Below are 16,332 nucleotides of genomic sequence, written 5' to 3' on the forward strand. Positions count from 1 at the left end.
TGCTCGGACTGTAGTATTCTATGTTGAGCTTGTATACTGTTGTTTGTCTTTCGGTCCTTTTTTGCATGGCGTTATCAGTTCATTTTCAAATTATGAGTTTGAATGTCTATTTAACATCTTTCGCCTGTCTTTTATACCGAATATATAGTCGCTGGCGCCTTCTTACAGAATAAATTGATTGGTGAAAAGCTCATATTGACAGGTGGATACCGTTTCGTCACTTGTTTTCATATTTTGCAATTCTTTTATAATTTTGCGCGATTAAAATAAATAAATGGAGAATGTGTCCCAATGGACACAGATGAGGCCCCCGCTTGCATACAAAATTATAAAGGGATATAAATCAAGAACGATAAAAGTGACGCTACCCAAATTTGTACTTGAACTGAATTTTGTGGTTATCAGCATTGTGTATAAGTTTCATAACATTTGGGTGAGGCAACTTAAGTAAGAATTAAAATTGGAGTTATCTTCCTTTTTCCATAATTGTAGTTGATTCAACTTTAATTATGAACAAAGGAAGATAACTCTAATTTTAAAAATTAATTTTAACAATTACATCATTGATAGTTTAAGAACAGATATTAGATTCCTATTTTTCTATTTGTAAAGGAGCATAACTCTAGAACGGTTGAAGTGACACCACTAAAACTCAATCTCGATCTGTATTTTGTGGTAATAAGCATTGTGTATAAGTTTAATAACATTTGGTTGAGGCAAACTAATGTTAGAAAACGGAAACAAAAAAATCAGCATTTTTTCATTTGTAAAGGGGCATAACTCAACAACTGTAACTGTGACGTCACCGAAATTGAAACTTGATCTGTGTTTGTAATAATAAGCATTTTGTGTAAGTTTCATAACATTTGGTTGAAACAAGTTAGAGAACGGAAACCAACTTTGGGACGTACGTACATGTACGTACGTACGTACAGACGGACAAGGGTAAAACGCTACGGAGGGAGCATAAAAATTCGGAATCAAAGAAATATCTGTCTTTTTGAAACTGTTGTATGCAACTGATTGTAAGTCTTCGACGGCGAATATCATGTCAAACGCATACATCCTAGTATAGAGAACAATTTATCATAGCATTCATGTCAGGCTCTTTATACCTTAGACTTTATGTTTCAGATTAGATACACGTGTAAAGGCTAAGGTTACAAAAATGAAATTCTTAAGAAATTTTTGTACAAAAGGTTTCAAAGGTTCAATAAGCATGTAAAACAACTTGAATTTGTATATTATACCTGCAACATTTTCCATTGGCTGTTCTAATACATCCATAAAGTGCCCACTCAAATTCTTTCTTGAGAGATCCCCTATTGTCTTTGTAATATCTGTTACGAGCAAAACGATGCATGTACGTGACAGGAATAGTTGATGTGTTGGATAATACTCAGTATGTCCGGCGAAATCCCAAAAGGAAACGCAAGCTAGACGTCTGTTGAAAGGCTTGACAGCATAAACCTGCGAAAGACTCTCTTTCCAATGAAAATCATTTCCAGTTCTTGATATCTCTTCTGCAGAAGATTTCATGTTGTCTGGTGTGTCTGCTTTTGTTAGTTTGCAGACAGCATGAGTATCTGTGTTTGATGTTTCTTTTCTTCTGTCCAATACTACATCAGAATTACTTTTAGGCTTAACATTTTTAAGCTTTTGGCCAAGGCGTGTTATTCCACTGAAATAATCTTCTGAAAAACAATATTACAAATTTAACACATGACATGGGTAAAATCTCTTTGTTTTTACTGAGCTATAATCTGGATAATGCACAGCAAAGGTGTGCATTAAGGTAGCACAATACAAAGATTTTATAACTCCAACTCCCAAGTTTTAAAATGCTGTAACTTTTTTAATAATGCTTGAAAATTTATAAAAGTGGTAGTTTTGGATAGCTAACAGATTACTCTTTCAAATTAATGCAATGTTAGTATTATGCAACAATTATGTAACCAATAATATTAACTGTGTCTAAAATATTTTTCACCAAATTTCCACTTTCAAATGAAATTAGCTTCTTCATAGGTATCCCTAGAGGGTCGATTTTATTATATGTTGTTCTTATGGCCATTATCTACAAAAGGGTGTCTCAGATTTCAGATAGAATGTATAGAACAAATTTTACACCTAATTAAACATTATCTTCTTTTATGTGGTTAGGATGTTTACACTAATTAGAGATTTATGAGAGAATGGAATACCATACAGACAATCTGAGACACCCTTTTGAAGCCCATGATGTGTTGATTAAGATTTCGTTAAAATTTTCTGTATAGTTAAAAAGATGATAGAGCTAAATTCATTCAAGTGAACTTATCCACATTTTGCCACTAATTACATAATAATTGATTACATAATGATTGCATAATAAAAATATTGCATTCATTTAAAAGAATTATCTTTTATCTATCTATATATACCTCTTTTGTTATTTTCTATGCATTCATAAGAAAGTTACAGCATTTCAAAGGTTAGTGATTGGAAGTAAAAAAATCTTTGTATTGTGCTACCTTAACTACCTCAGATATACTGCACAGTTCAAATCTATTTTTACCTTTAGGGGCGGTTCCTAGATTTTGAAAGGGGCGCTATTCTATCAAATTAAAAAAATATATCACCGAGTGTATCGAGACTAAAAACAATATTGACGATTTTAAGGCAAAACACGATACTTTGTCCAATCCTAGGGTGAACGACATGTTCGTCCCCACCCCGAATCCGCCATCTGCCTTGAAATTACGACACAATTGAACTTTGTACAAACATCGTAGTTTCAAAATAGGAAAAAAGAAAGATTTCTCATTCTTTTTTTTACATCTTAGCTTGAACATAAAATGTTTTATTATATTTTGCGTACAACATAAATCTTAAATCAGTGTTTTACAGTCAGAAAGATAGTTAAAACATTTTTTGGTAATTTCCGCCAAAAAAGAAATGTATCTAAGAATATCCGAATAAAAGAAATCTGATTTGGATTAGTTTTAGACTCAATAAAATTATAACGACTTTTTGAATATCTATTCCCCATATTTTTGGATCGAATTTAAAGGGGATCATATTTAAGTTTGTTTGAAAACAGGGAGATTAGCTGGAGATCAATCAGACTTCATTTAGATGGACGTGTCTTAAAAATTAATACAGTAGATACAAAGAAATTTGGGGAAGGGGGGAGTAAAACATTGGAAAGAGAAACGTATTTTCCGTTATTCAACATTAAAAATTTAGGTAATATAACTAACATCTTCCTCGGTTTATCTTTCTCTATTAAAGCATATCATTGATGGAAAGAAATTCAAAAGCAATTAATCTAAACTCAATAACCCTTCCGGTTACGATTTTTTTTTCATACAACGATTTGAAAGTACTCAATTTGTCAAAGTCTTAAACGTCACTTATTAAATAAAAATGGGAATAGATTTAACAGAAACATTAAAAAAAAAATCTACCATTAAATCGCAATTTTATAATAAGTCTAAACCCCCAAAAAAGTTATCAATTTGAAACTTACCAATGAAAGTCGTATTTCCCCCTTTCTTTACCCTACAATAAACTTTCCTAGGATTCGTGGATTGCGGAACATCGTCCACATATAAAACGTTCACGTAAATTAATGACGTCATGTGTTAAAACAGTTATTGGCCAATCAAATCGGTATATAGAATTTAATCTGCACGCGCTCAGGATGACCCTTTAACCCGAACTCCTACGTCGTTCGGGTTAATAAGGGTCACCTGAGCTGTGCAGATTAAATTCTATATACCGACTTGCTTGGTCAATAACTATAACTTAATTCAATAATAAAATCGTCAAAGATACGGCTTTAAATTGTGCACACAAGACGCGTGTTTCATCTTTAAAAGATTCATCAGTGACGTTCGAACAAAAATATATTACAAATGCCAAGTAAAAGAAAATTGAGGACATACAATTCCGAAAGAATTTACTAAATGCAGGTAAGGAAATCTTTTCCTAGGGTCGAAATTCTAAGTACTTCGAAAAATGTCTCAATTTTTTCATCGCTACGTAGCTAAGATTTACTTTTGTTTAAATATTAATATAACGACCTTCTAAAGCAACTATCTCGATAAATATTGATGCAGTTATTTGCATACATATCTCAATTGACAAAATTGAACAATTTTTTTGATATACAATTGTAGTTTATAAATATATTTTAATCCGTATTATTACCTACGCAAGCAAATATTTTATTACCTACGCAAGCAAATATTTAGCACGAGAAGAGTTACTTTTAAATTAATATTGTTTCTACTTCACGCACTGAACATGTGCTTGACGTAACACAAGTCATATTTGTAAGATATAAATCAACTAAGTCTTCAATCGTCTGTCATAAGAAGCTCAAAACAAAGAGGTAACGACCGCCGTCCTATTATCACCATCCCAACGTTGCTTATTATGCAAAACAGAGACGAAAGATACAAGAGGGAAATCAAACTCATAAGTCGAAAATAAACAGACGTCATGGCTAAAAAAATAAAAAGACAAGCAGACAAATAATTATACACAACACACACCATAGAAAACTAAAGACTGAGCAGTATGAATCCAATCGAAATATTGGGATGATCTCAGGTGCTCCAGAAGGGTTAGCAACTAACTCAACACGTATATTTATACGACCAACGATTTTACGTATTAAAACATGTATGGGTAGCCTGTCATGATACATAGAGGAGTAAATACCTTTGATGAAACACCATTCTGTTGTATCCAAATCAACTCCACAAGCATTAACCTGTATATCCAAGCAATCCGTAGAAACAACATCTTTTATGTCTTTATCTAACAGCCTATGGACCAAACAACTTTTACCAGCCCCCTGTTCTCCAACAACAACAACTCGTACATAATGTCTTTGCTCACTTCCTGTTTCAACCAATTGTCTAAAGCGCTCGATCTCGTTTACACTAAAATGCAGGAAATAGTTGTTCGACCCTGAAAAATTAAAAATTGACAAGCTAGTGATAAAGAGGCATTATTTGAAAGAAGGATCAAAGTGTTGTCACAACTGATTCATAATACTAACTAAGGCATGTACTGTTGGTTAGATATTGCTGTTTATGACAATAAAAAAAGACAAAAAGAGATATAAATCAGAAATAATCATTCTTAGTATTAATTCTATTTTAATCCTGTTAGACACATATAATTGAAATCAGGAGTATTTGTGAGATCATAGTTATTATAAATCGCATAATACACTGTGTCTAAAATATATCTAATTGGAGGTCAAAGAACTGAATAACAACTCAGCAACACAAATATACAAAAATATTCACCTGATATTTTTGTTGACAATTGATGCATAAAATAATGCAACTATTATACTTTTGTTTAGGTGTCAGAGTTATAAGCCAAAATCTGCATTTTACTCTTATGTTCTATTTTTTGACATGTCGGCCATTTTGGTTGGAAGGCTGGGTCATCGAACACATTTTTAGAATACCCTTATGATGATTGTGGCAAAGAGTTGGCTAAATTTGTCTCAGTAGTTTCATAGCAGATGAGTTTTTTTAAAAAGATTACGAAAAATTGATAAAATTTGACTGTAAAGGCAATAACTCCTTAAAGATTTAATTGACAATTTTGGTCTTGTTGACTTATTTTTATATCATACTTTGTTTAACAGTATTGCTGTTTACAGTTTATCTTTATCTATAATAATATTCAAGATAACCAAAAACTGCAAAATTTCCTTCAAATTACTAAATCAGGGGCCGAAATCCAACAACGGGTTGTCTGATTCGTCTGAAAATTCAGGGCAGAAAGATCTCAACCTGATGGACATTTTTACTTATTGTAGAATTTGCTCTCAATGGTTCAGTTTCAGAGATATAACCTAAAACTGCATTTTACCCGATGTTCTATTTTAAGCCCTGTCGGCCATGTTGGTTGGCAGGCGGAGTCATTCGACACATTTTTTTAAACAAGGTACTCTAATGATGATTGTGGCCAAGTTTGGTTGAATTTGTCTCAGTAGTTTCAGAGGAAAAGGATTTTTGTAAAAGATTACAAAAATTTACGAAAAATTGCTAAAAAGTTACTATAAATGACAATAACTCTTTAAGGGGTCAATTGCCAATTTTGATTATGTCTTACTTTGCTGAACATTATTGCTGTAAACCGTTTATCTCTATCTATAATAATATTTAAGATATTAACCAAGAAATGCAAAATTTCTCTAAATGACTAAATCAGGGGCAGCAACCCAACAACGGATTGTCCGATTCATTTGAAAATTTCAGGGCAAATAATTTTCAACCTGATAAACATTTTTACCCGTGTCAGACTTAAACTTTTTTTTATGTGACTTTCAAAATCAAATTGTTTACCTGTTTGGTCATTGATTGCTTTTGCCAATCGTCGAATCCATTTTTCAGGAGGACTGACTGCAGGAAGGTAAGTATATCTTTTCATTGTAACAGGAAGGTCACACTCATCAAGCTTTAAGATTAATGGCTTGTAGCCTCCTTCTTGTATGTTTAAAGTCTCTGTAACGTTGAACTCAAACTGGCACCATTCACTTGCTCGGGACTTTTCCGATACCAAAAACACAACTTTAACCGATCGTTCAATATTGTGGACGATATTATTAACAATTAAATCTCCAGGAATGAAGTCTCTTTCGTGGAGGCAGCATTTAAAACCGTTGCTCCGTAGCATTCTGTCTATCTTCAGTGCAATTAACCGATCTGGTTCAACAGTCATATACGATATGAAAATATGAAATTCTTTATCTATTGGTAAAGTAAAGGGAACTATAGAGAAGAAATCAATAGTTTCCTCTGGTGTGTCAAAGTTGTCGCTAAACATGTAGTTCACATTTTCGTTTTCTTCAGTCATCATGAATTTTAACTGGAAAAGAACATATTAATTCATTTTCAATTTATGAATAAAATAAACGTCGATAAAGCTCTTAATCACCCGAATCGAGACAATTCGGGAATTAATTTAATACAGACTACAAAAATATTCCAACAACATAGAATTCCCAAACGGACACATGAAAATGTGACTTCATGTAAAATGATCACTACATGTATCTTGGTTTCTGACTTCTGACAGTGGGACAAAAATGTGATGGACTCAAACTACTTAAGACAGCTAGACATTATCCAAATTTTAGTAAGTAAAATAACGAAAAGTCCAATTAAACTGGAGTTCAGGAAAAGCACGTAATTCTTGTTTATCTATATAATAATAATAACAATAAAGCGCGCGATATATATAATAAAAAATACTCCGTGGCGCTGTACATTCAGCATGGTATTTAAAACAAATCAAAGACAAAAGCATAAAACGTACACTGTGTCGGATTCAAATACTGAAATCAAAAATGATTACCATGAAATAAAAGGTCAATACGAAAATACATGATAAATTTTTTTATTAAAAGTTAACAATTTATAGCCTATACTCATGCAAAACAAGCAAAAATCCTAAAAAGGAATACAAAAAATTGTATTAGAAGTTGACACAAAACAAGTAAAAACCCGTAAAAGAGAGGAGAAAAAATCTGATTAAAAAGCATTTGCGATAAAAATGGGTTTTTAGCTGAGATTTAAAACACTCTAGGGACTTTCATTTTCTCAAACTGTTCGGGAGATTGTTCAAAAGAGATGCCGCTGCCCAATCAAATTGTCTTTCACCGTACGTCATCGTCCGCACTTTTGGAACGGTAAGTAGTTGTGTAGAAGAGGGGCGAAAGATACCAGAGGGACAGTCAATCTCATAGATCGAAAATAAACTGACAACGCCATGGCTAAAAAAAAGAAAAAGACAAACAGACAATTATAAGTACATAAAACACAACATATAAAACTAAGACTAAGCGTCTCTTTGACACATTCCCCATTTCCATTTTCAATTTTAAGCAACACGAACCCCACCAAAAACTGTGGGTGATCTCAGGTACTCCGGACGGGTAAGCAGATCCTGCTTCACATGTGGCATCCATCGTGTTGCTCATATTATTACAAACCCGGTAAATAGTCTAATTCGGTAGGTCACATTCGTGAAAAGGGAACGGGATTGTAGTTACGACATAAGAAACAAATCCGATATCATCTGTGAAAAGGATATTTCATAACGGTCAACCAACTCGTGACGGCGTCCGTGAAATTTACGAAGGAATGATTTCAACTTCACCATTTGGAATTCTTGGTTTAATAGTTTCCTTGTGAGCAGCAATCCTCTATCAAGGAAATCATATTAGGAAATACAAGCCCGGGAATATCGTATCAATTGGGAGACATATACTCCGTATGCAGGTGCTGCTGGAATGTTGCTACATAGAAATGGAAAGTTCACAATTGGGAAGCTGAAATCATCTCTTTTGTCGTAAAGTTTTTTTTTCAACCGACCCTCATTGTCAATTTCTAAATGTAAGTCAAGATATGAGGCAGAATTAACTGTATCTGTTGTATCCTTTATCTCTAGTTCGATGGGATAAATGCGTTCAACATAGTCACCAAATTTTGAATTATTTAGTGAGGGAACATCATCTATATAGAGGAACGTAAAGTTAAAGGATATTGCTAACTTCTTATCCTTCTTCCTAAGAAGTTCCTGTTTGAAGTCAACCTCATAATAATACAGGAACAATTCGGCCAAAAAAAGGGCACAATTGGTTCTCATGGGAATGCCGATACGAACGCAACAAATATATGTTGTCAATCAAAAAAAATCAAGCATCTTGATAATGTCAGTTTCAGAGAATTTTTTGTTTGAATCAGAGTGATCCTTTACAAAGTAGGATTTATTCCTGCCTAAGACAAGATACTTGTATCTACGTTGGCCATTCTGTTTCATGAAACAAAGCAATACCAACTCTTTTAATTTGTCTTTTAGTTTGGAATGAGGAATACTTGTGTAAAGTGTAGAAAAGTCAAATGTTTTAAAACTATTGCAAGATGAAAGAGTCATAGATTGCATGTACTCTAAAAGATCTTTGAAATGTTTTAGTATCCACGTCTGCTAGAATAGGCAGTTTCACAATAACTTTGAAGCCGGGCTTTGATTGCTGATAAAACTGATGTTAATAATTTAGAAAGAGGTTTCGTGGAGCACTTGGAAGACCCATCGATATACCGTTGTTTGTAAGGACACTTTTGTAGTTTAGGTATCCAATACAGTGATGGAAGATCCAGTTCTTCATTTTTGGTTGAAATTCCAAAGGAACAGAGAACAGACCTATGATTATCCTGGTAAGTGTCGTGAGGGTATATGATTATATGTTGAGTTTCCAAGTGAATTGTCAATACCTAATTCATTTATCAAGCAGTTTATGTAATGACATTTACACACACAAACGATGTTATTTGGGGCTTTATCTGCGGGGACAACAACATATTTGGCATGGAGGTAGAGCTTGAACGGAGAGATCGGTTTGGCACGTGTAAATTGATTAGTTCCCGAATATAAGCAGGGCCAAAGCACAGTATACATAAGTACGTATTTTGTATTGTGGTCTGTATTGGACGAATAACCAATGTAAATCGGCAGGTATCGTAATATGTTCATGTTTTCTTGTCCTGGTGATAAGACGAGCTGCTGTATTCTGTACATTTTGTAATCTGTTCTTCGTAGTCTAGCAGTAAATTATTTTTATATCTTTATATTTTTATATTTTTATATTTTTATATTTTTATTTTTATATCTTTATATTTTTATATTTTTATTTTTATATTTTTATATTTTTATATTTTTATATTTTTATATAAAACAACAAAATGCGAGAGAAAATAATAAAATAAACAAGCGTAATAAGAAATTTAACCATATAAAATGAATACAGCTTCAAAGAAAGATTGTAACAACTGATACTAAAAAAGTATTCTGCTGACACAGATATCATGCCGTCTTGTAATCGAATATCTTCGTCAGTGCTACTGAAACTATTTTGTACTGCAACGTAAGGAACAGTCATTAGAATCACGATCTTAAGCAATGCCCAAAGATTTGTTGATCGTTCCAAATTATAATATGAATTTCCTACGAAAATAATTCACAGCCCGACTCACAAATTATACTTATTTTAGCCGCACTTCTGTAATGCCTAATAACAAAACTTGTATACCCGCTTATCCTATCGACCTCAATTTTAGGTGTCGATCCTAAATTTAAGATTGTTTTGTCCTTTTTGAACTAGAGTTTATATTAACATGATTAAAGTCAGACTGTTTTCCATGTTTACATCAATGAAAAAAATGAAAACTTCAAACAGATTGTGGGGCTGGCTTACCTATCTATTTTAATTTTCAGCATAATTTCGGAAACATAAGTATTTTCTTTTATTTTAATAAGACATAAACAAGGAGCTACATTACCAAAGCTCCCTATTCTGTTTCTATTTAATCTGTGATGTACAAAACTTATTATCATGCATTTGACATTTTAAATACAAATAATTACTCGCATATTAAAAAGAAGAAAAAAAAGACTATATTGAAATATTGAAAATCGTTTCTCTGCATGCCGTTGTTCAAAAGTATTTAGGACATTGATATGAGTATTATAGAATTTACAACAAAAATAATGAAGGTGAAAATATTGACGACAACCAGGAAGTCATACACCTAATCGCTATTTATTCCATTCCGGATAAGTTCTAAAATTACACAACTTTTTCACCCAGTTGAAGCTATCTGGGACCCTGTTTAAACAATGCACCATGCATGATACTTTTTAATGAGACCTGTTTAAACTACCGTAAATACTTCAAACAAAATATTTTTTTACTTCAATTTTAATTTCGAAAAAAGTGGATCATACTATATCAAAGTTTCTTGATGATCACGTTCTAAAGTATTTTCTCCCTCAGCTCACTACTGATGACCTCCATTTTTCGGCCGGTGACCCAAACAGGAAGTTGTATAAATGACTGTTTTTCCCGGAATGGACTAAATAGCGATAAGGTGTATTGAAGAATCATCGAAATATCAACGTTCAATTTCCAAAAAAGGCCCAACTTCATCATCACAAGTACCGAAATGATCCCATATTAACCATGTTCATTGCATGTTAGCATTTGCATATCTGATATTACAAAAATAATAATAAGACAACTCGATCTCCAACTGACGTAAAATTAGGTTTTACGACTTCAACTTTTATTCTTCGTTTAATCAAGTTATTTTGCAAGAACGAAATAAAGAAAATATCTCGACCTTACCTGTGGGGGTTTAACTATATCTACCTATTTATAGATACGTTGATTCACTCGAGAAGATAATAACAATTTTCCCTCAAAATCATTGGCCAGTAAATCTTCGGTTGTCAAAAGTACTTCCAATAACTAGTTTCAAGATATTTGTCCTTCTGACAGACAAAGCATTGTCATTTGTTTACGTAACGAGAATGTAGCAAGAAATGTAAATAATCATGAAGAACGCATTGCTAAAATGTGAACATATTGTCACATGACAATAATAACATAAGTGTTCTGCTTGGTGGTCATTTATAGTCTCGTTACACCAGAGTTATCGTTCTTACTGCGAACTATAACAATTCAATTCAATTCAATTCAAAGTTTTATTGCCATATAAACTATAAAGTTTGTGACATATAACAACAACAAAATCATAACGTCTGGTTGCGATTGTTGAAGTTGATGTAAATATTCAATTATTCATGAGCCTCTTGTTGGATTCCCAACAAATTTTTCTTATTACGGGATTGGATGATATTATTATAAACACACCCATCTTTATTTATATCAACATGGCGGAAGACCTCTTTAACCATGCCTTAAACGCTGCATTAAGAAAAAGAAATATAACGTTATAATCTTAAAACATTACAAAAAGAATGCATACAATCAGTTTTAGAACATAAAGATGTTTTTGGTATGTTGCCAACTGGCTACGGCAAAAGCCTTATTTACACTGTCCTACCGGATTTATTTTTTATACACCAGCAGCTTTCAATTGTCAGCAATATCACACCTGTACTTGAGCGTGATACTTCTATTATAATTGTAATTTCACCTCTCGTTAGTTTAATGAAGGACCAAGAAATCGCTTTCAACACTATGGGTATCGACTGTGCCTATCTTGGTGACATGGACGATAAAGGTAAATACATGTATGCCCTCCCTCCCCAAACTCGCCCCCCCCTAAAAAAACCCACACCAACCAATAAATAAATCTTTGTTTACAGTAAGCTATACAAATTAAATTATTCACTTATGGTATCTTACTTGGGTCAATCACAAAAGCAGTACAAAGTGTTAAAGTACATGAATACAAGTCTTTTGTTATAAACAACATTAAAAATACAATGTGCATGCAAGCAGTATAAGATAAACATTATAGATTTCATAATCTATCTCTGTTTGACTTGAGGTTACAGCAATATTAGAAGAAATTATATTTAGATAAACAAAAATATGTTGCTGCTTTTATGTATGTTCATTAACGATTCTATTCTAAAAGAATTGCAGGACTGAAAGTAAAAGATTGTTTCATATCATTCATATTTTGCAAATTAACTTCCAATTTGAAATTTAAAATGGGTCTTAGATTTTTTTTATCAATTTCACTCAGAGTTTTGAATACAAGCTATAAACCATGCAATGACCATGTTAAATAATTCAGATGAGTAAACCAATGGACACATTTAAATGTGTGTACACAACAATTTTGAAATACATTTTACACCATTAAGCAACATGCACTAGATTACAGGCTTCTGTTTTGTGGGACAGGTACATATATATTAAAATAAAATTATAAGTACGTCTGAACAAGTGACAACTCTAAAAAAAAACTCTAAGTAAAAATTATATATATATAATATAAGACTATATAATTACTCTAAATAACAGCCCAACCATGATAGATCTGTACACTTGCTTTTGTTTATGTATACATATATAAAGTCTGTGATGGATTCTATAAAAAACTATAACACATATTATAATGTATATGTACAATATAAATAAGAAGATGCGGTATGAGTGCCAATGAGACAACTCTCCATCCAAGTAACAATGTATAAAAAATTAAACAGTTATAGGTCAAAGTACGGCCTTCAACACGGAGCAAAAGCTCACACCGAACAGTAAGCTATAAAGGGCCCCATAATAACCAGTGTAACACAATTCAAACAGAAAAACCAACGGTCTAATCTATTTACAAAACGAGAAACGAGAAACATATATGAAATATACTAACAAAAGACAACCACTGAACAACAGGTTCCTGACTTAGGACAGGTGCATATAATATATGCAGTGGGTTTAAACGTTTTACCTGGCGCCAACCTTCACCCTAGACCTGATACAGCAGTACAACATTACAACAATAAAAGACGCACTATAAAATATTAATTGAAATGGCTTAACTCTATCAAAAATATTCATATGAATAAAAAAAAATACAAACACGAGAACAACACATCTCGTGACAAAGCACAAATACAACAATAAAAACCATGTGTCCATACAATAACGACGTTGGAGTAATAATAAAAAAAGGGGGGGGGGGGTCATGAAGTAATTGTCTTTACAAAATGGCTGTCGAAAAATCACAACATAGTTTAAGAAATATAATAACAAAAGAAAATGATTAGTTTGTTTTCCAACATGTAATTTTGATGGTCTCAAAGAATCGTTTACCTCTATTTTATGTCTTGTTCAATGTTGTGTGTGGACCTAAAAACACAAAATGAAATTTAATTAAAAATGCTTTAACTGACTTCAGATTGACTGTGTTAAAGAGTTAAAAATATTTAATAAACAATTGAATTGGTTATACTACACAATACAAGACAGACAATCAAACTGAAATGTGGAAAAACAAACAACATTTTCTTGTTTTGTCATTTTGAAAGTTTTTGTATTACAAAGATTATTCATATATATACAAGTATTTCTACATGTATTCTAATCAGCACAACGATTTAAGATTATGTGCAAATTTGGGCAATCAATTATATATAAATTCATTTGTTTTTTTGTAACCTTTTCAGTGAAACTTAAAAACATAGAGAATGGTCTGGTACCAATATTATTAATGAGTCCAGAGAGTCTATTTAGTGGTAAATGGAGAAATTTGTTGACAAATAAAGTATATCAGTGTCATTTATCAGCAATTGTAATAGATGAAGCTCACTGTGTTGAAGAATGGTGTGTTATTAGATTAGTTCAATAATGGAATAATGTTATTAAAACATCACTCTTGCATTAAGAAAATATCACTTTTTAGTTATATACTTATAGTCTTCATTCCTGATTTTCAAAGAAGCAGTATAGGATATTTTAAAAATTAAATACACAAAAAACAGTTTAAAAACCATACACTGCTGCTTTCAAAACTATTTTTGTGTATTTGATTTCTAATATATAATTCTGTGCAACTCAAGAAACTTTTTTGTATATATATACATTGTATATATATGTGTGTGCGTTGTGTAATTAAAGAGACCATTGTCACCAAAATATGTTACAATGGGTGATTCTTTCTCTTAGGGACATAATAATAAAATAAAAGCTGTTTGTCATAGGATTTTTTTTTGAAATTTGAGGGTGAAATTGCTATAAGAATTTTTAGTCAATCTCTTAGACATAGATATATACATAAATTAAATAATGTTTGAAGAAAACAGGATGAAGACTTAAGTTTTTCTCACTTTTCATTTGAAAATTATGATACATTTGATGGGATATTAATTTGGTTATTTAATATATAAGATATTAAATTAATCAATTAAAATGTGCTTGTTCTATCAGCTACAATCCCAACAATTGTCACACTTTTTTTAATGAAATAGGGAAACTTTCACAATATTTCAGGACTGTTCCATTAAATCATACTTGTAACGCAGGGAAGACACATCAAAGTTTCATACATTGATACGTGTTCAACTTACATTTAAAATGGAAAAGAAATCCAAGTCTATCATATTGTTACCCTTTTTGAAAGTGTTTTTCCTGGTATCAAGTCTGTTTTAATGGAAAGCTCTAAGATAATTTAAATGCTATAAAAAAATCATCACTTAATCAATTCACTATCACCAATGCTTTCCACTCACTCACCTGCAATTAAGAAAGAAGGACCATGTCATAGTTCAGAAAAAGACAAGACAAAGACAAAATACATGTATATGTATTGAAGTCTCCAAACAATGATGATGATACAAGCATCTATTTTGGATTTGACAAATGTAAGTAGATCTATACTATAAAATATATATCAAGATATTATCCATACTTATTTTAAAAAGGCAAGTAAAAAAAAGTTATCAGAAAGTAAATGTACAGCTAAAAGATGAAGAAAAACTGTTGTATGCAAAAACAAATAAAATAATAATAAAGTTGAAAGGAATTTTAGGTTTGCACTCTATCCGTCTGTCAATCTGTCTGTGTGGCAAATCAGCTTTCCAAACTTTTTTTGTCATGCTTGAAGATATTAGTTTGATATTTAGTATATAGTATAACCATGACAACTTACAGATCAAGTTATAATTTGGTTCGGTCTGATGATTTTTTGCAGAGGTATTGTCCTTGGACTTAAAATTCATGTAAGAAATAAATTTTCAACTGTTTTTTTTTGTATAATTTAAATTTATGTGGCGTCACCTTTTAAAATAATCCATTATCACATTTCTTTCCAACTCTGATAGTGTCCACACCTGCATTACATGTTACAGGTTTTACTGAACCTCTTTCAAGCTGTTATTAGTCCCCTACCAATGAAGTTGAAGGGGGCTTTATGTTTGCACTCTGTCCGTCAGTCCGTCCGTCTGTCTGTCAGTCCGGCAAATCAGCTTTCCAAACTTTTTATGCCCCACCTACGATAGTAGAGGGGCATTATGTTTTCTGGTCTGTGCGTTTGTCTGTCTGTCCTGTGTCAGATTAAAGTTTTTGGTGAAGGTAGTTTTTGATGAAGTTGCCAAACAACTTGAAACTTAATACACATGTTCCTAATGATATGATCTTTTTAATTTAAATGCCAAATTAGAGTTTCGACCCCAATTTTGTGGTCCACTGAACATAGAACATGATAGTGCTAGTGGGGCATCTATGTACTATGGACACATTCTTGTTTTAACATGCTTGAAGATATTGGTTTGATAGTTGGTATATAGTATAACCATGACAAGTTACAGATCAAGTTCTAATTTTGTTCTGGTCGCATAATTTTTTTCAGAGTTAAGGCCCTTGGAAAATTCACATAATCTGTTTAACAAAAAATGTTTTTCATCATGCTTGAAGATATTGAAATTCATATTTGCCACATTCAGATTCTTTAAACATGACAAGTTATAGATCAAGTGAGAATTTTGATCTGGTCTGATGATTTT

General features: G+C 32.1%; 1 protein-coding gene across 1 annotated transcript in view; it reads right to left on the bottom strand.

The window, feature by feature from the left end:
• LOC139500616 (uncharacterized) overlaps window positions 1-11,489 on the bottom strand; it is a 31,276-nt gene extending 19,787 nt beyond the window's left edge. The window contains exons 1-4 of the mRNA XM_071289365.1: window positions 11,201-11,489; window positions 6,360-6,882; window positions 4,711-4,962; window positions 1,251-1,694 (exon numbers count right to left, since the gene is read on the bottom strand). Of these exons, the coding sequence (XP_071145466.1) occupies window positions 1,251-1,694; window positions 4,711-4,962; window positions 6,360-6,873 (1,210 nt within the window). The 5' untranslated portion in view covers window positions 6,874-6,882; window positions 11,201-11,489. The remainder of the gene's footprint in view (window positions 1-1,250; window positions 1,695-4,710; window positions 4,963-6,359; window positions 6,883-11,200) is intronic.
• Window positions 11,490-16,332: the final 4,843 nt, after the last annotated feature.

This window comes from Mytilus edulis, chromosome 13 (genome assembly GCF_963676685.1).
Source record: "Mytilus edulis chromosome 13, xbMytEdul2.2, whole genome shotgun sequence".
Classification (NCBI taxonomy): Eukaryota; Metazoa; Mollusca; class Bivalvia; order Mytilida; family Mytilidae; genus Mytilus; species Mytilus edulis.